The 23,709-nt window shown below is 44.9% G+C and overlaps 2 protein-coding genes across 3 annotated transcripts in view; one reads left to right on the top strand and one right to left on the bottom strand.

Moving 5' to 3' along the window:
- MTOR (mechanistic target of rapamycin kinase) overlaps positions 1-12,253 on the bottom strand; it is a 65,124-nt gene extending 52,871 nt beyond the window's left edge. For both annotated transcript variants that reach the window (XM_084495407.1, XM_084495408.1), the window contains exons 1-19: positions 12,127-12,253; positions 10,999-11,161; positions 10,515-10,623; positions 8,979-9,211; positions 8,406-8,606; positions 7,508-7,642; positions 6,781-7,056; positions 6,367-6,475; positions 5,320-5,506; positions 5,006-5,134; positions 3,953-4,197; positions 3,581-3,796; positions 3,096-3,301; positions 2,434-2,556; positions 1,941-2,030; positions 1,755-1,847; positions 1,293-1,427; positions 824-953; positions 353-603 (exon numbers count right to left, since the gene is read on the bottom strand). In XM_084495407.1, the coding sequence (XP_084351533.1) occupies positions 353-603; positions 824-953; positions 1,293-1,427; positions 1,755-1,847; positions 1,941-2,030; positions 2,434-2,556; positions 3,096-3,301; positions 3,581-3,796; positions 3,953-4,197; positions 5,006-5,134; positions 5,320-5,506; positions 6,367-6,475; positions 6,781-7,056; positions 7,508-7,642; positions 8,406-8,606; positions 8,979-9,211; positions 10,515-10,623; positions 10,999-11,118 (2,988 nt within the window). In that variant the 5' untranslated portion in view covers positions 11,119-11,161; positions 12,127-12,253. The remainder of the gene's footprint in view (positions 1-352; positions 604-823; positions 954-1,292; positions 1,428-1,754; positions 1,848-1,940; positions 2,031-2,433; positions 2,557-3,095; positions 3,302-3,580; positions 3,797-3,952; positions 4,198-5,005; positions 5,135-5,319; positions 5,507-6,366; positions 6,476-6,780; positions 7,057-7,507; positions 7,643-8,405; positions 8,607-8,978; positions 9,212-10,514; positions 10,624-10,998; positions 11,162-12,126) is intronic.
- Positions 12,254-12,545: 292 nt separating this feature from the next.
- Positions 12,546-18,769, top strand: UBIAD1 (UbiA prenyltransferase domain containing 1). The gene is made up of 3 exons (XM_084494809.1): positions 12,546-12,775; positions 12,885-13,436; positions 14,674-18,769. Exons 1-3 carry the CDS (start codon positions 12,565-12,567, stop codon positions 15,159-15,161), a joined length of 1,251 nt encoding a protein of 416 aa, XP_084350935.1. The 5' UTR covers positions 12,546-12,564; the 3' UTR covers positions 15,162-18,769.
- The last annotated feature ends 4,940 nt before the right edge of the window (positions 18,770-23,709 follow it).

Below are 23,709 nucleotides of genomic sequence, written 5' to 3'. Positions count from 1 at the left end.
TAACTATTTGCAACAGTACATTAATGCAGAGATCGCTGAAAGCTTTGGGAGCAGCATTAGCTGTTTTCCTGAAAAAGACTAGCTTAATGAAAAAAACAGGATCAGGTTTTGTTCATCTAAGGTTTATGCTCAGAAGCAACTATTTTAATAAGCAGCAGAAAAATTGTTTCCACTGGATATTCTACCAAACGCTCGTAGGAAAGAAAAAGCAGAGCTGTACCTCACTTCTGCAGCATGCTTGACAGCAACACATAGCACAGCAATGCCCAAAGCCAGTTGCGTTTGCTTTTAAATGTATTCTTGTTTTAGGGCAGGGGAACAGGAGGGAAGGAGCGATCCCCAGTACACTCACCTCTCGGATGGCACCATCACAAACCCTTATTACATTAAGGAACGTTGGCATGACCTGGGGCAGGAACTGCACACACTTCAGCCCAAGGGATTTGAAAATAAAGGTGATGGCCTGAACTACCATAGTGTGGTGCTGGGACAAGGACTGATCTCGGAAAATTCTCATCAGTGCCACCATGGAGACAGCTGGATAGAATTCATCCAGAGGGAGGTTTCCCATGTTCACCAGCATCTCACTGGTACTGTAGTCCGCTAGGAGAAAGAAGGTAGTGTCACAAGCTACGTATTAAATTCTCTCCAATACCATTTCAGGAGCATCCAAGTACTAAGTGAAATACGCATGCTAATCTGCTCAGAAGAAAAAGACAAATGGGTAATAAATAAATTAAAAATAAAATAAAGGTCTGTTTGTAGATCACAAAGGTATTCATTTGAAAGAGAAGTGAAAATAGATGCTTCTCCAGATGCTTACAAGAATCCTGGCTGGATTTGGACTCCGAGAGGCTGACAGCTGAAGCATCACGTGACTGATCAATCATGCCAATGTTCACTTTGTGTTTGTAGGGGTCCAGAGCACCCAGCAGCCCTAACACACGAATAGCCTGACAAAAGAGAAATGGAAAGAAAATTAATCAGAAATGCATCACTAATCAAAAGTCAACACATGAATCCAGGTATTTGGAAAGGTGCTGAGAATTAAAGAGAAAAGACCTGGATATAAAAGGATTGCCTGGAGAAAGCACCTGTCCTTTCCATTCAACTGCTGGAGGCCATTTCACTGACAATTTTTACCCTTTTAGTTTTGCTTATTGTACTTTTATCAGCCACAACAATAATCTTTCACCTTTTTTTCTTTAAATATAGATATTCAGAGGGATTTATTTGAAAGCTCTCTTGAAAGAGCTGATAGAAACAGTTGTGAGACAGCTTTGTGTTCATACCTCTCTACGGGTGCCCTGGTTCTGCTCGGTCTTCAGGAAGTTCAGAAGCACCTCCAGTAAAGTTGGGTACTTCCTGTATGGTTCCACCACATAACCAGTGCTAGCCACAAGCTGTCCCAGTGTCCAAAGAGCCACCTGGAATGATCAAACGCAGAGAAGAATAAATTCACTACTCAAAACTAGTATGTCATGCTGCAATCCAGTCTGTAGTTTGAAAGCCTCTATAGCAAGTGTTTTTAATAAGTCATAGTAAGGAAAGTGATAATCAACAATTTATTAGACCAGGTGATTGATTTAATTGCCCTTACTCAGAGTTACAATTCAAACAGGCACCAAAAGCGAGTCTGAGTGTTCCAAAAATACCGCTTCACCTTTTTTTTCTTCTTTTCCTTCAAAAAGTTAATTTTGCAGCACTTCTCAAAAGAAGCACTGCAGTCCCTTATCAAATTGTCAAAAACTTACCTGTCTTTTAGCCAGCAAGGAGGAGTCCTGTAGCATATCCATAATTATAATGAAGAGTTCATCTACCCACTTCCTCATCTCCAGCCCGCTGACCTATTGAAAATGACAAAAAAAATTATTCATCTAGCACTGCCAGAAGCTTGACAACTGGCAAGCATGGTCAAGAGGTACCTACAGTATCCCTACCTGTGCAAGTTCCCCAATGGTAGCTAGGACGTTGTTAATCACCCCTGGATTTGGATCTGGATCAGGATCTTTCAGTTTCACTATCAGTGCCTGGTAGGTGACAGAGGAACAGATTATAATATGTTGAGAAGACTTCTTGCTGTACATACAGTACCGAAAATGTTCTTTCCTTTTGTTTATGCCCAAAATCCCTCAGGGGCTGACCTTGCATCATGGCGATTACTTCAACAGTAAATGAAAACTTGGTTTTACATATGCTGTGCAAATCCAGAATCAAGTTAGGCTGCACTGTCTATATGTTAGGCTATACATGCATTACTGTAGGCGACATCCACACCAATCTGATTTTCTATTGCTACAATGAAGCAGAACAGCAGCTTCTGACAAAGGCTGTGGGTCATGCATTCACTGGCTATATCATCTCACTCCAAAGCCATGAGAAAATGTGTGTCTGTGAGAGAGGGAGACAGAGAAGGATAGAGCCTCACTCTACCTTAAGGATAGGCTCCATATATGGACGAATGAGGCGTGGAGCGTTAGAAACCAGGTGACCCAGCATCCTGGCACTCTGCTCTTTAATCCTACCAACACCACTGTGTTCCAGCTCTGTTAGAATCTGTAAAAAAAAAAAAAAAGACAACAGAAGCATAAGAAAGGGAAGATAAAAGGTAGGTAAAAACTCTTTGGATTTCCTTTTCTCCTGTCCAGTGACAACAGAAGGAAAAAGCAATCTCAGCACTTGTAAATGGTGTTCTACATTTACACTCTGTCCAGTCAGTTATGTCTAAATGGAGCTAAAGTTAATCAACATTAACTGGAATTTATGGCTTCAGTACTGATCTACCTGGATGAAACAATACCATCCATTCACCTAAAAGCAGCACAGAACATTCTTCCTCAATACAGACTGAAAGCACTCCAGAAAGACTAATGTGGGTGAAACAGTGACTACTATCCTCTCCTCCTTAATACATCCCTAGAGCTTCAGTACATCTATCAAGAAGAAAGACTTGCTGAAACCTGCTAAGCTGAGTGATGAATATATCCACCCACTCCCCCCGCATTCACTACAGTTGGGTAGCCCAGTTCTTTAACACCATTTTAATCTCAATTACCAAATACTCCATTCTCACTGCAGCCATCCCTCTCCATTACCTGGATTAACATCTTGCGCAGGAAAGGCATGACAAAAGCAGGGTTCATGCTGCTCAGGCGACCCACAGTACAGATGGCCAGCTCTCGGATTTCAAATACTTGATCATTCAGGGCCACAAAAAGAGCTTGCAAATTTTCCGCCTGGGCAAGGTGAGCATCAAATCGCTCATCCAGAGAAGCCAACACACAGAAGCGTATATCAGGGTCTGCAAGAACATATTCGTTTTTCTTTAAATGCCATAAACCGTTCTTATTATTGCCCTTATTCACAACTGGCCTCAAACACTCTTCACAGCTTCAGAAATACGACGAGAGCTTCTCCAGCATAAGACACTACCTCAATGTTTTACCCATGAGAAACAAGCTAGTTTCTTAAGTTAATGTCAAATATGGTCAAGCCATACCACCACCATTATATCTTCACCTGCTCATGTGCAAAATGAATTTACAGTACGAGAATCCATTTCACTGAACCCCAAACTAACCTGGGTCTGTTATTCCAACCACAAGCAGTTTGCTGAGAACATCAGCCACAACCTGCACTGCTGTCTGACTGACCACATGGGCATGGCCACTGATCAAGTGGATGGAAGGCGTGAGCAAGCGAGAACAAGTGCGGGCTGCTTCCATCCGGATCTCCTTGTGCTCGCTGTTCAGGAAGTGGTCTGCACAGTGCCGCACAAACTGAGTCAGCGAATGACCTAGAAAGAAGATGGGAATTTAATACAGGTTTACCCCTTGAATACTGGCCTTATTGGGAATAGGATTTTGAAGAGAATATTCTGAGTTATCCTGCTATTTGTGCTCCAGTGCAGTAATGTTTATTTCCCATACCCCCTACTCATCTGCTTTCTTACCTTCAAACTCAAAGCTGCCCAGTGTACGCAGGGCAAGGGTGATACTACCCACGTCACTGGCTTCTGGGATATTGGTGAGGCTGGGGGAGGCCAGCTGGTGAGCCAGGCCCTTTGGCATGCCTGGATGTCGCAGAGGCTTGTGCATTAGAACAAGGGAGAGCATTTTCAGCAGCCCATCCTGGATATCCTTCTTTAGCTGGGGGATCTGACGACTCAAGTCATACAGCACGGCTGTTAGAGCAGGGCTGAAGGTAAGATGCAGACAAAGTCATTAGAACAGAAACAGTAAGAGGTGCATATTTCACCTTTTTCTTTATGCCTTCTCTATCAGAAGATACTTGTGGGCATTCGCACATCGCAGCAACGCCTACCAGCAGAGCATAGGGGTCCTTGTATGAACTCAGGCATATGAACTGAGTTCTTGTATGAACTTGGTGAGCAAACCACTTGGACTGCAGCATATGTTACTACAAATTTAAGTGATTCCTTGTACTTGTGCTTTTTAGACACAAAACCAACTAAATTCAATTCCAGGTGGTAACATTAAACATCCATGTAGCACGGAGTTACTTAGATTTCTCCATACTCTCCCATATTGACATATTCACGACCTAGGAGATTTCCAATAGGAACTATCAGGCTGAACTCTGAAGGTGACAGAAGCTAGGTGCAAATATTCAGCATTCTCCTTCCCTGTCAATATGATACAGCAAGGATCTGCAGGCCTTCAGAGGCTTTCTAAATTTTTGCGGGTTGTTGCCAAATGTGTTTGAACGTAGGAAGTAACAGAGATTGCTTTTGAATTCATTAGTTTGTTTTTTTTTTTTTTTTTTTTTTTTAAGACTACTTTATGCAGATACCAATGCTTTTAAGAAATTCAAAGGACATATGATGCTTAAAACATATTATTCTTCTGAAAGAGCAATCAATACAGACTACTTAAAAGCAATAATCTTCATTCTCAATCTGAACACTTTTAAGATCTCCTTCTGCATAGCCAACAATGCCATCCAGTGGCTGACAGAAAGACATGCGCCTGTGCCTTGTATTTACCTCAGGCCCACAGCCAGCATAGGTTCCAGAAGCTCTTTGATGTCCTGTTGGATACTTGGTCCCATGGCTCGTGCCAGCATACTAATACAGGTGAAGACTGTAGCATCAACCTGAACAGACTTTTGCCTCCTGAAAAGGGACCACACAGAAGTTAAGAGAAGTTGCTATTTTTTAAACACTTTCTCATCCTACTTGTGTTGTCCATCTTAACAAAAATACCTTTGATTTTAACATGGCAATCTCACTCCACATGATAAAAATTATACAAAACTGGTGTTTCAGTTTCTTCTCAAACCTAACCTTCAAATACTTACTTGTGGGCAAAGTCCTTTGGTGGAAGAGCTGCCTTTATGATTTCAAGGACTTTTGGCAGGTAAGCTTGAAACTCAGATCGCACAGCTACAGAAAGTAAACCCAAGGCCTGGAAGGCTGCTGTACGCTCCTTCTCCTTCTTCACACAGCTGAGAACATGGTTCATAGTGTCAGGAAGATACTGATCAGCTGCCACCAAGAGAGAGCAAAACAGATATTGGAGGTCCTTTAGGTTTATGTAGTTGCATCAAATTTGCAATTAAGCCTTTACAAGTATAAAACCAGGGGAGAGCCACTGCAATATAAAATTTGCTGACACCAGCAGTGGCAAACACACTGCTATATGATAGCATTTCTAAAGCCCAGAAGGCTTTTTTTTTTTTTTTTTTAAATAAATTTCACCAAAATGAAAGAGTTACAAGAGAACATTGCAGCAGGTGACCCATGACACCTCCTACAGATTCTATACAGGAACAAGAAGCAAGCATCTTGTTATTCTAAATTTCCAATCAATCATTATAACAAAGACAACAGAAACTTTCTCCAACCTACTTGGATCAGTTTAATGACATGCCTCCAACTCAGATGTTCTTCTAAACTTGCTTGATAAATCAACTGAACTGCAGTAAAGCAGCAGCTATTTCCCATTTTACCTTGAGATTTCCTGGCAGATGTAACAGAAAGAGGAAAACAACTCTGCTGATAATATTAGGGCTATACGGATTGCAATCAAGAGAGCAGAATGCAACCATAAGTTTGAACTGAGAAAAGACAAAAATGAGGTTCTACTTCTTAGGGTACTGATTACAGAATTCAGAAAATAACTTTCAATCCATTCACTAAATCAGAGGAACATTTTGGCCTTGAAAAAAACAAACAAAAAAACACCTGCCCTTCCACCACTTGCATGGAGGAATTTATCTGCTCATCTTCCAAGCACAATGTTTCTACTGCTGCATCGCCTGCACAAACTCATCTGGACAAAAGAGAGCTGGCTAACTTCCAGTCCAATTTCAGCAACACTAACATCCAGCCATCTGTCTCCTCACCTGTGAATGCCGAAGGACGGAAAGCTGCCAACCGTGGTAGCAGATTGAGAACTGTCATCTGGATCAAAGAATTTTTGCTGGTTCTGCACTTGAGAACCCACTGGCACACCTGAAAGGACACAGATTGAGCTCTGAAGGATGGCTGTTGGTAGTAATGCATGACCATTTATTACCTGGGTGCCCGAAGGCATTCCACTGACATTTGGCTTCAGAACCTATCAGGAAGACAGATAATCAAGACTGCTTCCAAAGAAATTAAACCATTGCTCTAACAGACAGTGACGCAACCAGAATATCAGGTTTGATACCTCAGTTCAGTATTAGGCAGCATTGACCTCTGTATCCTTATTAGGCAGGCAATTATATGACAAGAACCAGTGTTGTGAATTTTGGTAGACAAGAATGAACACTTACCTGATCAAATTTCTCTTCCATTAGATCCCTGCAGCATCGACTTTCTACCAAGGTAGACTTTGCTGGCACAGGTGAGGTTGCGAAGCCCATGATTCCTTGGTGGGCACTGTACCCCAGCAGACCAGCCAAAGCGTTTGACTGAGAGGGCTGAAGAGACTGGAAGCTAGTGAAGGGAGTGATGTGGCGAGGTTTGGTACTAAAGCCCATCAGGTCTTTGCAGTACTTGTCATGCACAAGCTGCTGCTGAGTGATCTCCTCCATCTCCTCTCTAAGGCGCTAGACAAAGTAGAAAAGCATGTTTGGTAGCCGGCTAAAAGATGCCCAATCTAGTGCTACCTACGTTTCCTGAGCAGCATCCTTTACCACTGATATCCAAATGGCTGGAAAACAGCAACTAAGCAAAATCCAGCAAAAATATTTCGGTATCTGATATGAAACAAGAGAAACTGCATTCTGTATAATTCTTTTACATTTTAATTAATTCAATTAATAACTCTTTCCATCAGAGCTTGACACCTATGCAGCCAAAACATGCTGCTGTTATTTCCCCAACACCCCTCAATTTAAAATAATCAACACTCTGAGTCCACGTTCAGATAACTTTTCAGCCCAACAACCCCATTTCAAACACAGAAGATTATTTCCACAGATTACTGAGCTGCTACCAACTGTTAATCAATAAATTGGCAGCCAAAAGCCGTAATCCTCCTCTTGTTCATTTGCTCACCTCTCCCTCCATACTGCTGATTCTCACTAGCTCATTGAGGATCAATAAGGCACCATGGATTCGGTCATCACGGTTCATTCCTTTCTCCTTGGCCAAAGTCTCATCAAAACCCTTCTCAGCCTCTTCGTATGTATGCTTGGGGAAAGAAAAAAAAAATAAGAAAAAGCTCAAAGACCATAACAGAGGCAAAGCCTGTGAAAATGGAGTAATATTGCCAGTCAAGAGTTACTGACATCCTGTAATTTTCCAATAGCCACAAACCTCAACTGAACAAGAGGAGAATATAATACCACAAAATTAAGAATCACACGGAAGTTGTGGACTCTGCAACACAGTATGTTTAACAGCATTAATCAAACAGCCAGCCAAGCCATGGTACAAATTTCATCAATATCTGTGTTGCTTACTTGACCATGAGGAATCAAAGTTCACAACATCTGCCTGCACTTTTCAAACCTTAATTGATATTATGAAGCTTGAATCCATGTGGCAATGGCAGCAAAGCTGAAGATCAGGCAGGAGAATCTGTGCCTAATCCAGTCAGTTTTACTAGCGTAGAAAAAACTTATCTGCTAGTAAGAGAAGATGACAATACATGGAAGACTGTGTGCCTGTAAAACTAGGTCAGACTCGAGAGCATAAGATGAGCTGCAGATAAAGCAATGGGCTCTTGATAAAATTAATTTTCCTGCTTGCTTTTAGAGTGGGCTAAGGGAACTACTCCTTTTGTAATCCATTATGTTTCCAACCTTTTCCAGGGGAGGCAGTTTTCTGCTGATAAAGCAGATGTTTTGACACAAGTGAAGCAGGTTCTTAGCTTAACTTTCATAGAAACTGGCACTTGATCATTTGCATTGCATTATGAAGAAGCTGTTTCACAATAAAGTTATTTTCTTACTCTGTACCACTGAGGCTTCTGCATCTCTTTTGGTTCCCGTTGAGTGGTGAGAATAAGGCAGGCTCTTAAGGCAGAAACAGCTCCCTCTCGAATGGCCTGTTTGGGATCCCACACAGCCACAAAAATATTGTCAAAGAATGGCTGCACTTGCTGGAAGAAGAAGGTAGGCACGCTGATTGCCAGCTCACGCAGGACAAGAACCTGGAGGTGGGGAGAGAAACAGTAACAATCTGTGAGGATGAACATCCATGGACAAAACTCATTTTCTAGAGCGTAGCACTGTTTATTTCAACTGTTAATGTCTGTGAGCCTGAGCTGTATCCAGCTCTGTACTTTTACAGTTCATAGGGCAATGGTGTCTCATGTAGTCAATGGGCATTTCTAAGGTAGCAGCGATGAAGAAGCACTGTATCTGCTACAAGAACGTCACAGATCCTTCGACCTGGACTGGCAGCCACTCTGTTTCCCAATCAGAGGTTTTCCCCAGCTTTCCAAGCTCACTTCCTACCACTGTTAACCAAGCTTAACCACCCCGTTCCACAACAGGTGACGACAACAAAAAGGATGACTTACAGCTGCATGTCTTCGACCTTCATTCCTGTCAGCCCCCAGCCACTCCAGAGCTCGCTTCACCTCAAACTCCACGTACTCGGCTGTGAAGGTGTCACCAGCCATCGCTAGCCGCCCGATAGCCTTGGAGGCCATCTCCATTACAACAGGGTCATTGGATGGTAAAAGGTTCCTCAGGTAGTTTGCAAACCTGCCAATACGGGTGGCGTTACCTCCTTCAACACCGATAAGGCTTGCTGTAGAGAAAGGGACAAGTGCTGTAGGTTGTCCACAAGAATCAGTGGAGCAGACAGTAGGTAATCCCTGATTGAGAGTTAGTATTCTCTATCCATTCCTTAAAGATTCCCATTAACTCTTCCTAAACTGCAAATCCACAGGAAAAAAAAAAATAAATCAAGTAATAAGAGAAGGTCACCGTTCTTTCGAGACTGAACTTGTTAGGCGGACGGGAAAATGCTTCAAGTAGCTTCATAGATTTTCCCCATTTTTAGTTTAAGAAAAAAAAAAGTCCACCCTGGGACCACAGACCCATTCCCAAATGAAAGGCATCCATCCACATGCAACTACCATGGCTGGTCCACCTCAGTAGAGAAGTCAAAGACTGAATGGACCGAGGAAATTGCTCTCCTCCATCAACCCTGGAGGTGGTCTCTCCAGGCCAGGGTGGAGGCACGCTGGCAGGGGGCAGTGCGGCAGAAGCTTGCACTGCCAGTGCCTGGGTTGTACCTGCTCTGTAGATAAAGAGGCCATCAGTGTCCAGGGTTGTCAAGCCGGCACCTTTCAACAGCACTAAATTCACAGAAACAATTTTAAAGTGATACTGTCAGCTTAAAAGCAGATGTCAACAAAGATTTCTCTACCTAAGGGGCTTCCGCTGTCTTCAAACATGTTGGGATTGGATGATTATGTCTGTGAACCTAACCCATAGGCAACTCCTATTTGGTTGTTAAAGTAACTGCCACAAAACAAGCTACTTGCTCAGAAAACAGGTATTTATCCAAGCTAATTTCCATAAGAGTCAAAACACAGGCAGCTCTGCCACATCACAGCAAAAGCACAACCAGAGCAATTGACAGAGCAGCTGATGAGAGTCAAAGCAAAGCCATGTGAGCCCCTCCCAGGGATGGGAGCTGCTGTTGTTGAAGCAGGTAAATTTAAACAAGAATCCATCTACTCAGGCATAAAAGAGTTCAGAAAGTCAGCCCACTGTGATGCATATAAAATTAAGAGCACAAACTGTTCTCAGTTGAGCTCGAGAACAGAATTTTCACGTGATCAGCACTTGCATTTGATGCTTGACTCCCAGAAGAGCTCAGTGCCCATTAAGCACCAGGTTTTCATCCACTCTCAGCACTCAGCAGCTCCCATGCTGACACTTACAGACAGATTTCATAGCCCAGCAACAAGCACGCACCCAGCTTACTGAGCAGTCAGACGTAACACCCTGCTTACGAAAGTTCATTGCTTTGGAAAATCTGTCCCAAGAGAGGAGGCACATGAAGAGAAAACTCACCAAAGGCATACAGTACTTTTACTTACCAATAGCCAAAATGCCGCCCTTCCTTTCATTTGCATCAGAGCTAGAGACCAGCTCAAATATGTGATGGTTCAGCTGATCATAAAACCTGGTAGACTCCTCCTGGCTCATCTGTAGAAGAAAAAATCCACATCAGCTCAAAGCATTCTGTCCCTCCTTGCCAGCCCCAAAACCTCCATAAAGACAATGCTTCCTAGGTTACTTAAATGGTTGATTTAATTTCCTTGTATACATCACAAACACAAATGAGTTTCTCTTCTTTGTGCCCTAGAGCCACTGAGTTTATTTATTCTGGTGCTTGACCACCCAGTCCGTGTCACCAGCTTGCTCACCTCTTCTAAATGCTGGGGCACAGGAGAGCTCTGTGCTACTCCCCACCTCCTTTTTAAGGCCAGTTTCCGTATTCCAAAATGTCCATTCCCAAAGCACCCAGCCAGTGCCCTATACTCATCTGACAGATGATGAGAAATTATTTGCAGCACTCACTTCGCGGAGCTCCATGGTGACATAATGCTGCAGGTCCTTGGCAGCTTTCGCCCTCGTCTCTTCACTGCGACTCTTCAAGCCATTGGCAAATTGTTGGAGAATGGATACAGTGCCCGACATGATGGTGTTACGCTGGGGCTCGGGGCATCAAGTCCTGTAAATTCTTCACAGACACATTTTGTGTTACTGCTTTTAGTTACCGAAATCTCTGGACTTCTTAACTCCAAAATACATAACCCATTGCATGAAGGATGCTGTCCCAGAAAAGCATGAAATCGTACAAGTAACAACTAGCTTCCTGGGGCACTACAGCCCTGTGATAAGACCTTATCATTGCATAAGGCTGTGACACTCCCCCCCAGCCCTTTTGCTCCTTAGTTCCTTAAACACCACAAGATGCTGCAGTGGGTAAGGTGCCCAACCCACAGCGCTCTAACTCCAAGCCAAGGGTCACGCAACAGCTGAACACAAACCAGGGCAAAATTAAGTTTTGCATAGTAAGTACGCACAACCACTCCCACGAGGATGCCGTTACCCTACCTGACTCCTGCACCACCATTTCCACCCAAGCTCCTCCACAACAACCCCGCTGCTCTGCCCGCACAGGGAGGCCCCAGCCACGGCCTGACAAGCGCTGCATTCCCCAGGAGATATTTAGAGAGGGGCAGCCTACTTATAGCAACACCAGTCACTGCGCCGGGATGCTCGCTGTCGCACCGCTCACCCCAACTTCCTCACGAGTGCTTCTTCAGGCAAAAAACATTTTAAAGCTCTGAGCCCCCGGTTTGCAGCTTACACAAACGCCAGCTTGACAGCAGGGCCCCAAAACCTCACCCCCTTCCCCAGATCCCCCCGGGGCGGCCATAAAACCCCTCAGGGCGAGGCGGCCTCGGGGCTGGGAGCCCGGAGAGGCTCCTGAGGGGAGGCAGCGAGCGGCCGCCGCCCCCCCGGGGGGCTCCGTCCCTCACTGAGGGCCGAGCCGGAGGGGGTCGGCAGCGGGAACGGGGAGGCTGAGGGGGAGGCTGGGGGGCCGCTGGGCGCTGACAGGGCGCGGGGAGCCGGCGCGGCGGGCGCTGAGGGGACGGGGAAGGGGAAGCGCCTGAGGGGAGGCTCCGCAGCCGCACTCACCGCCTCCGCCCCGGCCGCCGCCACCGCCGCCGCTCCGGGCCCCTGCGTCCTCCCCTCCCCCGCAGCCGTCGGCCCGCCGGGTCGCTGCCGGCCAATGGGCTCGCGGGAAGGGTTTGACAGGCACCGCCTCTGTCCAATAGAGACGGAGAAAAGGGAAGAGACGCCCGCCCCTCAGCCCCGCCGCTCCGCCCGAGGAACCGCAAGGAGAGCCCGTCAGCTCCCGGCCAATCGCGAGACCGGCTGGCTGTAACTGGCGGCGCGTGCGGCCAATAGAAAGGCCGGACGCGAGGGGCTGGTGAGGCGGAGGCCCGCCCTCCCCGCGCGCCGGCTGGCGGGTGCCCTCCGCTGCCGCCCCTGCGCTTTGTGCGCACGCGCCGAGCCTGAGGCGCGCTGCGGGGCCGCGCCCGCTGTGCGCCGCTCAAATGCGTCCGGGCGCCCATGACGGGCCCAAGGGCAGCCGGGGCGGCGCCCGGCGGAGAGGCCTTCGCCTACCGTAACGGCACGTGGGGCGCGGCGGGGACGGGCTCCTCGTCAGCGGAGCCTTGGGGGCGTTTCACGGGCCCAGCGCGGGGACAGGAGCCTGAGGCGGAACCCCCCGCGCGGGGCTGTGGCGGTGACGGGGCAGCGGCGGCCGTTGGGGCGCGAGCGGGTCAGGGCTCCCCGACCCCCCTCAGGCGCCTCCCGACCCCCTCAGAGCCCCACAGGGCCGTCCCCTTTCCCCTCCTGTTCTCCCCTCACAGCCCTTCTCCTCCTTCCAGGTGCCGTAGCTGTGAGGCGAGGCGTCGAGGAGAGCATGGGGCCAGTGCAGCCGGAGGTCAGCATCAGCGCTGAGAGCCCCCGGGGCGGTGAGAGGAACGAGGCCAACGCCGTGCTGGCGGGGGCAGAGCGCGGCCCTCCCGGTACCTGGAGGCAGAAGTGCAAGGCCTACGTGCTGGCACTGAGGCCCTGGAGCTTCAGTGCTTCCCTCACGCCTGTGGCCCTCGGTAGCGCGCTGGCGTACCGGGCTGAGGGAGCGCTGGATCCGCGGCTGCTCCTGGGAAGTGCTGTGACCGTCCTGGCCGTGCACGGAGCTGGCAACTTGGTAAACACCTACTATGACTTCTCCAAAGGCATCGATCACAAGAAGAGCGATGACAGGACTTTGGTGGACCAGATTTTGGAGCCGCAGGATGTAGTCCGGTTCGGGGTCTTTCTTTACACAGTGGGCTGTATCTGTGCTGCGGGGCTCTATGCTGTCTCAACGCTGAAGCTGGAGCACCTGGCCCTGATTTACTTTGGGGGACTTTCCAGTTCCTTCCTTTACACTGGAGGTAAGTGCTGAATCCTGTTTGTGTTGAGCCTGAATGTGAATGTGTTGTGGTTTATCCTGGCCGGCAGCTAAACACCACACAGCTGTTTGCTCACCCTCCCTCTCTGGGATGGGGGAGAGGAATGGGAAAGTGAAGCCTGTGAGGTGAGGTAAAGACAGTTTATTAAGACAGGAAAATAATAATAACAATAATAACGATGATAATAGTACTACTAATAATAATGAGTACAAAGCAAGTGATGCACAATGCAGTTGCTCACCACCTGCTGACCGATGCCCAGCCTAACCCTGAGCAGCCCAGCCCCCCCAACCCCAGCTAGCCACCCCGATATATTGTTTAGCACAACGTCAGATGGTATGGAATACCCACTTTGGCTAGTTTGGGTCAGCTGCTCTGGGTCTGTCCCCTCCCAGCTCTTGCTGCACCCCCAGTCTGCCCGTTGGCAGGACAGAATGAGAAGCTGAAACGTCCTTGGCTTGGTGTAAGCACTGCTCTGCAATAATTAAAACATCAGGGTGTTATCAGCACTCTTCTCATCCTAAGCCAAAACACAGCATTCTACCAGCTACTAGGAGGAAAACTAACTCTGTCCTAACTGAAACCAGGACAGAATGAGCTGACCTGTCAGAGGGCTTCTGGAAGACCCAAATGGTCTAGTTAACTGCCATTAAAAGTATTTGATTTTATTTTTTAGATCACTGGTCCATTAACTGCTGTTCTTTCCCACTGACTGCTGTGGGAATGGACGCACCAAGTTCTTCAGTTGGACTGTAGCAACGAGGCATTATTTACGTATGGCTTTAGGTGTTCTTCAGAACTGTCACTGAAACTTCTTGTGATGCATTTTTCACATTCCTGAGCTGTATAGCTCACTGCAGATGTTCTTTTCCACTGGTGGAATGTTTTGATTTGGAATGTTGATATTCTTTAGATGGAGTTTCATTGAGAATGTAGAACAGCATGTGTTTCTTTTGAGTAAGAAGACCCTGTTCTTAGTGTTTTCCGGGGTTGGGTAGGTACAAACATGAGAGTCTGGGGAAATTAACAAGTTACATTTCCTTTATTCTTTTTGGCTTTAAAAAAAAAAAAAAAAAAGGAAAGAAGCTTCTCAGCCACAGCTATATATGTGCTGGTTGATTTCCAGTATTTCTGTGGGAAGGGCTGATCTGTTGTAATCCATTCTCTTCTGCCACTTGAGTTGTTTGATGCTTTGTTTTATGCTTGTGTTTTGCCACAGGAATTGGATTTAAATACGTTGCACTTGGAGACGTGGTGATCCTGATCACCTTTGGGCCCCTGGCCGTCATGTTTGCCCATGCTGTGCAGGTTGGTTATCTGTCTGTCTCACCACTGCTCTACGCTGTCCCACTAGCGCTCAGCACTGAGGCCATCCTGCACAGCAACAACACCCGAGATATGGAATCTGACCGGCAGGCGGGTATTGTCACCTTGGCTATCCTCATCGGCCCTACGTTCTCCTATATTCTCTACACCATGCTGCTCTTCTTACCCTACCTGATTTTCTGTGTGTTGGCCACACGCTACACCATCAGCATGGCCTTGCCACTACTCACCATCCCGATGGCATTCTCACTGGAGAGGCAATTTCGGAGTCGAAGCTTCAACAAAATTCCTCAGCGGACAGCCAAGCTCAATCTCCTTTTGGGGCTTTTCTATGTTTTTGGTATCACACTAGCACCGCCTGGTGCCCTGCCCAAACTGTAACAGAGCTGTGGAGTCAGGCCTCACAATGCAGTATTAATGCCAATTAACAGGGGATGATGCGGGTAGCTGACCTCTTACGGACAGTGGGAAGAACAGAGACTGTTTTGAGCTGTTGATTGTACGTGACTTCCATCACTTCTGGTCTTGGTTAGCTTGTACAAAAGACTTTAGAGAAGCCCCCTGTCAGTTCCTTGGAAAGGGGGAACTGCACGGCTCTGCTTCAGGAGTAGCAATGTGACCTGAGGACAAAAAAGAGTTTAAAGAAGGCCACCCTTCTGCCGCTGGATGTTGAGTGTTTTTTTTTTTTTTTTTTTTTTCCTGTTAATGAAGTAAGATTGAGTCTCATGTAAACTGTCCTTTCCTTTCGCAAGCGTGGCGATTGCCGTTACCACTCCGTACCATGGTCAAGGAGTCCAGTGGCTCCTGCGTGGTAAACAGAAAACACTGCCAAATGTTTGTTTAGCATCATAACGATGTAGGTGCTATTACTTCACTCCCGTGTGAGCATAATTCATCTTCATCAGTTGTATGTTTTAATTTTTGCTGTTTTTCTTTTCCTAGCCAAATTTTGAGGTTTTTCTTTCCAAGCCCCTTGAAAAGTACTAGATACTGACTCATTCACTGTTGTCTCTGCTTGGTTCTTATAGCCTAGAAAATTCAAAATTACTCATTTCTGTGGTGTGTTGGTGCTAAAATGGAGCACAACTAGTCCACTGCACAAGCTTTAAGCCAAAACCAGTGAATTTATATTCTGCCATAAAAGCTAAACCTGTAAATGCAAACCATGCAACTGAATAGCCCTCAGTGTGCAGAAAAACAGTTTCCAGTTCTGTATTTGCTTAGAATTAACTGAAAGGACAACCTTCTGTTCAAGGGGAGCTGATGGACAGGGTGCCAAAATTCTGATTGGACAGGGATTAGTGGAGTGGGAGAACAGATTAAAAAAATGTATCTTTTTGATGGCCATTCTCTCCTTAGTCAGAGACCTGTAGTATTATAATCAAATGTCCTAATGCAAGACCTAGAAGAAGCCCATGTGGCAGCAAAGGAGAAAGATACAGGGTTTGTGAAACTTACTTCATTGGCTCTGCATACAAATTAGAACTGGGAACAGGAAGAAGTCATCTTTGGTAGCAGACTTTTTCTAAGGGAGTCCAATTTTTTGCATGACTGAATCACACTTAAATATTAAGATCTTTGAAGTGAGGTTTTCCACCTCTTTTCCTCCACCTGCACCTCACAGTGTTTTATTTTCTTCTGCAGCTGTCACCCATTGATACTTACTTGGCCATTTGGAGAACTGATTGTTTCAATAAATATGGAGCAGTACAAAAAAACAAACCATGCCAAACACAACTGGGAAAAATCCAGTGACTTTCAGTGCAAAGATAAATTTGTTCCATTCTGTGTTACTTAGTGGCAACTGAATTCTCTTCTGTGTTGAAGGAGAAGTCTTTATTTCCTGTATGTTAGGTTTTGGTGAGATATGTGTTTACAGGAGTTGTGAAGAGCTTCCCAGGAGCTGATACTGGTGTTGCACTAGCGCTGTTAGTGCCTGGAGCACAGCTTTGCTTTTGAACCAAGTAGGAGCGTGCTAACCACCCTATCAAGGGCTGTTAAACATGAGCAATAAACTTAGCATCCTCCATCTGTCCTAGGTAAGTTACACATCTGAGAGTACTGAGTATTATGGGAGGGCAGCGTGCTGCTAGTGGTGAAGCTGAGTTAATGATGCCAAGTTATTGATGGTTAAATGACTTTTTATGGCTTTGTGCTATCCAGCTGTTGATCTCCTCCTTTATAGCTGAGCTGTAGACAATGAGGAGCATTCCTTGCCCACAAGTTTTTACAAGCTACCGGTTTGGTTTTTAATAAAATTGGGCAAGTGATCTTTCTAATCTGACTAGGCCCAAGATGAGAAAAGATGGGCTTCAGCAACTGTCTGCTGCTTCCTACAGCAAAACACTTGTTCAGATTAGAAACATGAGAAAAAGCAAAATTTCAGCTCAGGTAGATGTAGGCAGATATCCAGAAGCTTTCGGAAACTTCTTTGAATACAGACATACACAACACTGTATCTACTCTTGTTTTTTTTTTCTTTTGTACCTACATAATAAAGAAGAGCCTGGCTCTGAGACCCACTTCACATTTTGCAAAGTAAAAGCATTTCTAGAGATGTGGACTGAGCCTGTGAATCTGTTAATCTTAAACTCATAGATAGATGGGTTTATTAAATTAATCTCAGCATGGCTTTGTTGTTACCCTTTGTAGCAGCTGTGTGCTTTATTTTATGATAGTTTGTTTTTATATAGCTATCAGTTTAACAGAAAAGTTATTTTTTTCCTATGCAAGTAGAGTATTTGAGCTAAATTCGTTAAATTAACTAAGACATGGGTCATATGTCCAATAACTGTGATTGAACTGGTGGAGAGAAAGATCTAGAAAATGATTGTTGCTGGAGTAATGTGTGCAATTGTAGTTGTGTCTAGGCTGTGCAGGGTGTCTGTGCTGCTGGAGGACCAGTGCTTCTTGTTACAGAGATGAAGGAAGAGCTCACTATTGTGTGTGTGTTTATAGAACACTTTTCAGGGAGGGGAGTTTCAGAGCAATTTAGTAGTAAGAAGGAGACTAAAATCAGTCTAAAATGCTTTTGCTTCCTAGCATGTGCTGGTTGCCTACAATTCCCTGTCTGTGAAGGTGTCATTCCAGGTTCTTGGGGATACTGATAATGCATCACACTTTCTTCACCATGCCTTTGAGGAAGTCATTTCACTTTGTGTACCAGAAAACAACTAATTTTTGCCTACCTCACAGGGATGCTGAGCCGACATCACTGTCATAGCTTTGAAAGCAAAAAGTGCTTTATCTCTGCTTTCCAAAAGTATTATATGCTAGTATTAGGAAGAGGTTTGGGTATGAACTAACCTAACAGGTGACTTAACTGATGTAAGTAGACCAAAATAATCTCCACACAGACATTGAGTAGTAAGAGAGGCTCCTTTACTGGTTTCTTTTGTGATCAGGATGCTGGCTCTCTATCCAAATCTTTCTCCTCCCTGTCCCATGCTACCTTCCCTGAATATAAACCTTTTAAACTTCTTACAGGTCTCTCTTGATGAGCTGTGTTGCGATGTGATGCATCTACACTGGTAGATGAGCAGATCTGGGGCCCACCTGTAAATGTGTCCTAAAGCACCTTCTGGCCTTTCTTCTTATCCAATAGAATGTCTGAATGTTACTGTTAACTATGCTGTGTTAAATTATGTTATATTATTCTGGTTTTGCACATATATTAGTGAATTCTCCTGGAACGAGGAGGGTCTTTGTCTGCAGTGGTTGTAGTTTAAGTACATGAAAGCTCATACCCTCTTTGTGTGGAAGAATCCTTTTATGAATCACAGTCCTGTCCTTTCATATCATCGGGTACAAAGTTCAGTAGCAGTGATCACCGTACATTAATGGCAGACATCAGAGTAGTGGAAATGTTTTCATCAACGAGCAGAATTTCATTTGATGCAGTTCTCTGTACCACATACTGTTCAGCATTTGTAAGGCGGTTTCAGCTGAACTTTTAATCTTTTTAATAAAGATGGACTTTTTCATCCTCACCTGTGTGAGCTGCCATTCTTCCAGTGCCATGGTCTCTGCTCTTGGCTCGCGGTGGTTTTATTTGCTCTGTAGGACTGTGGCTGCATAATGCCTCCCCTTGTGTGTCATAAAGCCTAAAGCACGGTTTGAAATTTTACTGCCTTGGTTACTGGTGCAATTGGCTATACAAATTCATGCCCAATTAGCTTAAGGAGGCTGTTATTTGTCTTGTGTGCTTTCTGGCTTTCTTCATATGTGGTTAAAGTAGTTTGACCAGTATAGAGAGACCTGAGGGTGTAACTGAAACCACTTATATTCTCTTAAAGTCCATTTTCAGGTCAGTGAAGGGCTATGCCCAAGGACTATATTGACTGCGGCAGCGTTTCCTCTTCACCACGTTCTGGGGCTTGATGTTCAGTCCTGTTTGGGAGGAAATGTTATTCCCTTGGAGTCATTACAAGGTGGAAACCTTTTCTTTGTGCTGTATATTTTCATTTAACAGGCTTGATAGCCCCTCCTTCACCGTGCTGTTTGTTTCACTTGCTATCCTTGAAATAGCACTGATGGACTCTGCACTAAAGACCTGTCAGGCTAACTGTCACAGGAGGAGGCTTGGCATTTTTTTAATGAGACCCTTTATTTTTAAGGCAGGTGAGACATGCTACCTTCTGCTGATACCTGAAGAATTCTCAGAACTGCAGCAATTCCCTCCTTTCCCCCACCCTATTTTGACTCAAACTTGCCTTTAAACTTGGAACAAAGTATGTGCTGCTCTCTTCTGACCAACTGCACAGAGCTGTGGCCTGAGCCAGCTTCTTAGGAAGCAGATACAATTTACCCTCATTTAGATTTGCACCCCAGCACATACTGCATATGTGCTTATTCCACTGATTCCAGCAGAATTAGAAAAATATTTTAAGTTGCTTTCAGCAATTTCATTAAATTTGATTTTTGAGAGACGGTATATAGGAGTATCAGTAAATTCATTTTTATGATAAAGTCTCTCAACAGCTCCCCTTTTTTCCCCTCAGATTATAGATGTTACACTTCTGAACAAAATGTCCTTTGTACAGTAAATGTTCTGTGTGTAAGGCTAACGATAAATGGAAAATGATAAAGAATTATATACATGCTTGGAGGGGGAGGAATACACAACATCACAGAAACTGTTCTTGTTCCACCACGGCCTTGGGAAGAAGACAGCAAATTTGGCTGCTGCTGTTGAAGTTGTGTGTGTACAGATCTTTTGTGGAGGTGGGGCAGGGACACTGTGAGAGGTGCAGGAGCTGCAGTGATGAGCTGAGCTCAGGGTAGATTTAAAGCTTTAATCCCAAAGTTTTTCCATCTCAGAATTGGAACACTGTCTTCTTTTTAATGCTGAAACAAATGTGTTAGTCAGAAGAGACAGTGAGGCATGGGGAATATTTGTCAGCCTTTCTGAGGTGCAGAGTGTGCTCAAGGTGATAGCATCTGAAGATAATTTCAGAGAATAAAGTGCAGAACAGCATGGCATCCACACACATAGGCTGAACCCAGGAATCTTTTCAAAGCAATATGATAAAGCTATTCTCCTGAATGTCGAAACCAGTCTGCTGAGCGTCCTCTAGCAGGTTAGCCTGTTGGGTGATAGATTAGCTGCTGCTGGACTTGTTCTGCACTCGCTCGTAACACACACTGTTTTGTTCTGGTAGCAAGTAGAAAGGACCAGAAAGTGGCTTTGTCTTTATTCTCTGGTCTGTGGTGTAAGTGTGCAGTCTCTTTGTGGTGCTGTCACAGATCTGGCCCAAGGTGGTGTTTGTTTGTTCTTTTCCCCTCTGCTAAGAGCTGTTTTGACAGTCTGTGCTTTTCTTCTAGGGCATTTGCAAACAAATCCCTGACGAGCTAGTATACTGACGGTCAGCTTAAACTCCCCTTAAATAAACTCCCCTTAAAGAAACTGGACCTTTAGCAGGAAATGTTTAGATGCTGGAAATTCATGCAAAATTGAGCAGCTTTTTGTGCAGGGCTGCCCAGGAGGAGGCTGTGATTCCGGCTGTCCGCAGGTGGCAGCAGCGCTCTGCCCGTACCGCTGCGGCATCCTGCGGTGCCTGGGCCCGAGGCTGAGTTGCTCTGCCAGGGGGGCTGCTGCTCTACAAAATTGATCTAGAATCGAGGTCCACTTTTACCGAGTTGCAAAATGTTTCCCGCAGCAACCCATACTGTTATTGGAAAAGAAGCATGGTGATTTTAAGGATTGCGCAGGCTCAGGTCAGCACTCCTCTTTATTTGGGAGGATTTATTTGCAGCCATGGCAGCTAGGAGTTGCTTATTTTCCCACTTTCAGATAGTGGATCAAAAATCTGCAGGACTATAGAGAAGGGAGACTTTCCAAATACATACTTAAAACTACCTCTTTTTTTTTTTTTTTTTTTTTGTCTCCACAGGAATTCAGTTTAGCTCTATTTGTAAAAAAAAAAAAAATAATAATAATAATAATAAAAAAAAAAATTGGTGTTGGTCTGGTGTTAGTGTTGGTACCTCAGTGGGTCTCCTCTGGTCTCTTCTCCATTTTAAAGGTAAATGGCTGCAGATGAATTTCTAATGTGCAGATTATGGCTTGACAGATGCTTCTGACCCAGGCAGGTAACGGCAGAAACAGGCATTTGAAGAAAGCCAGTCAGCTCTATCTTACACTTTTAAACCCTTTGCTGATGGCTTAACGAGCTTATTGTGGTCAGATGCTGAGAGCATCTTTCAAAAGAGTGGGGCCAAGCTGTGCATCACAGTTAATACAAAAATAACCATCAGTGTGGGGGAAAAGTGCAGCGTCTGCACACTCCGTGGGCACTGAGATGCACTTCTGTTCAGGCAATTACTTTTAACACTCACATCTTGAATCGTTGTTGGAAAATCTTAATAATTCTATAGTGCTATTAAAGGCTTGGGTTATATTCTCCCCATTTCTTAGGTGAGTAGACTGAGTCTGCTGCTTAATCAAGGCCATGCACTTGGAGAAGAGTACATAACAGTTCTCCTTTCTAGTCTGTTACCTTAATAACTTGGCCCTTCCCCTCACATATTGGCTTGTCTTGTAGGTCTGTGGTACATTATTTTGTATTTAAATCACCTTTGGTTGCCTTATATTCAGAATTTTGCTCCTGCTGAATTACATATTTAAGGAATGAAATGCTGCTCTGGCTTTTTTAAGCTATTTTTCTAAGTATCTAGCCAAGTTAAAATCTATAGCTCCCAGAACTGCTAAAAAATTCATAAGGTTTAATAAAACTCAGCATGGCTGTCTTATTGCAGCTGTATGTTTAAAGGAAACATAGGCCCACACTGCGCGGAGTAATGTCCATGCTTTACTGCCTGAAATAAGTTTTTTGCACTTCTGTATAACTCAGAGTACAACCCAAAATGAACATGTTTATCAATTTTTCTTTTACACCTTCTTCTGGTAACACTTAATACTGTCAGTGCTCACCCTATCTATGCAGTTGTCTCATAGATCCCGGGGAAGTCCACCGTTGAATCCAGATGTTTTAGTGGCCACGTGGATTTGTCTGAAGGAAATATTTGAAGGACATAGTATTCCTCTGGGGTCAGCCGAGAGGGTGCTCTCTCACTGAAAGCAGAGAATGGGCTTCTGAAATCTTTTGGATGGTGGGTGTGACTTGCTTCAGAGTTTGAGTCTGTTTGGTCTGCAGGTACAGCATGGGTGACCGAGTGCATCTATCCTTTTGGAAGGAATCTTGCCCCAGACTTCATGCTCATGCTGTCTTGGAAGAGAAGTTTGTGCACTGCAGTTCACAGCCTCGGCATGTGAAAACCCAAATGTTTTTAATTTTTAAAAACAGAACAAATTCAAATAAAATCGTAACACCTGCCTGACCTCTTTTGACTTCATGTAAGGCTGCCAAAGCCAGAGAGGTTTGATGAATTAAAAATCTATGGCATCATTATGCTGCTTTCTCATGAAAACAACAAGGAGGAGAATCTCATTAATCAGATGGCTCTGTCAATAATGAATCAAGGTGAACGTGCTGGCCGAGTGATGTGTCACATAGGCAGTTTGTCAGGGAGTGAGGAAAGCAGTGAAGACCTCACAAAAACACTGGCATACTGCTCTAAGAGCTTGAAAGCGATGAGAATTCAGCAGTGGAAGAAGAGGTTAGAATCTGCTTCATGCAATCTTACTCTTTGTTGTTGCCTTTCAGGAGTCTTGTCCTAGACCAGACTAGCACTTGGCAGCTCTGCTCTTCTGGCAATAATATCATGTGCTCCTTTAGGTGGGAGATCCTGGTATCTGCTCTTCTTTTATTATTATGTTTTGGCAAAACTCGTGCAGTATTTACCCAAGGGAAGGCCAGAAGGTTGATCATCTCCTCTTAGAGCAGATCCTGGATTTTACAGAGGGGGATTTGTGCAACAGGCAAAATGATCCTGAAGTCCACTGCACTTGGGCTTACTGCGTAGGTGCTTCTCAACCCAGCAGTAATCCAGCTGCATGCTGACCTGGGAATCTCCCTGCTTCTGTCAAGTTCTCCTAGCCCCAGTTTCCTTTATCTGTTCCTGTTGGGAAATCATGAGGTGGACTCAGTCAAAAGCAATGGTACTGAATGTTTCAAAAGAAAATGACACCAATGTGAAAGAACCACATTTGTTTGTCCATCCTATCCTGAAAGCTGTGGAGCCATAGGCCCATTTTAATAAAACTTGGCAGAGGTTTCAGAAATACTAAATTCTGTTAAGCTTTGAGAAAATACATAGCTGTGCTGAGAAGGGTGACCCTAAAAGTGCCTTCATACACTGAAAAGCTGAAGTAGACCCAGCCCCTAGCAGACATCTGGGAGTTTATACACAGCTTTGAGACACAAATCCACAGAACACTTCAGTGGTTCTACTGCCCACATAGGTAGCTGCTTTAACAGAGTCCAAATCTGACTAGTGCAGAAACGATATTTTCATGAGGCTGAAAAAA

The sequence above is a fragment of the Aythya ferina genome (genome assembly GCF_964211825.1).
Source record: "Aythya ferina genome assembly, chromosome: 21".
Lineage (NCBI taxonomy): Eukaryota > Metazoa > Chordata > Aves > Anseriformes > Anatidae > Aythya > Aythya ferina.
The sequence above is the reverse complement of the archived record's forward strand: the minus strand, read 5'-3'. Positions and strand labels throughout refer to the sequence as shown.

Bases quoted from the DNA above. Each gene is read 5' to 3' on its own strand.
- UBIAD1 (XM_084494809.1), top strand. From the start codon at position 12,565: ATGACGGGCCCAAGGGCAGCCGGGGCGGCGCCCGGCGGAGAGGCCTTC. The intron at 12,776-12,884 runs GTCAGGGCTCCC...TCCTCCTTCCAG, and splicing joins GGCCGTTGGGGCGCGAGCGG to GTGCCGTAGCTGTGAGGCGA. The intron at 13,437-14,673 runs GTAAGTGCTGAA...GTTTTGCCACAG, and splicing joins TTCCTTCCTTTACACTGGAG to GAATTGGATTTAAATACGTT.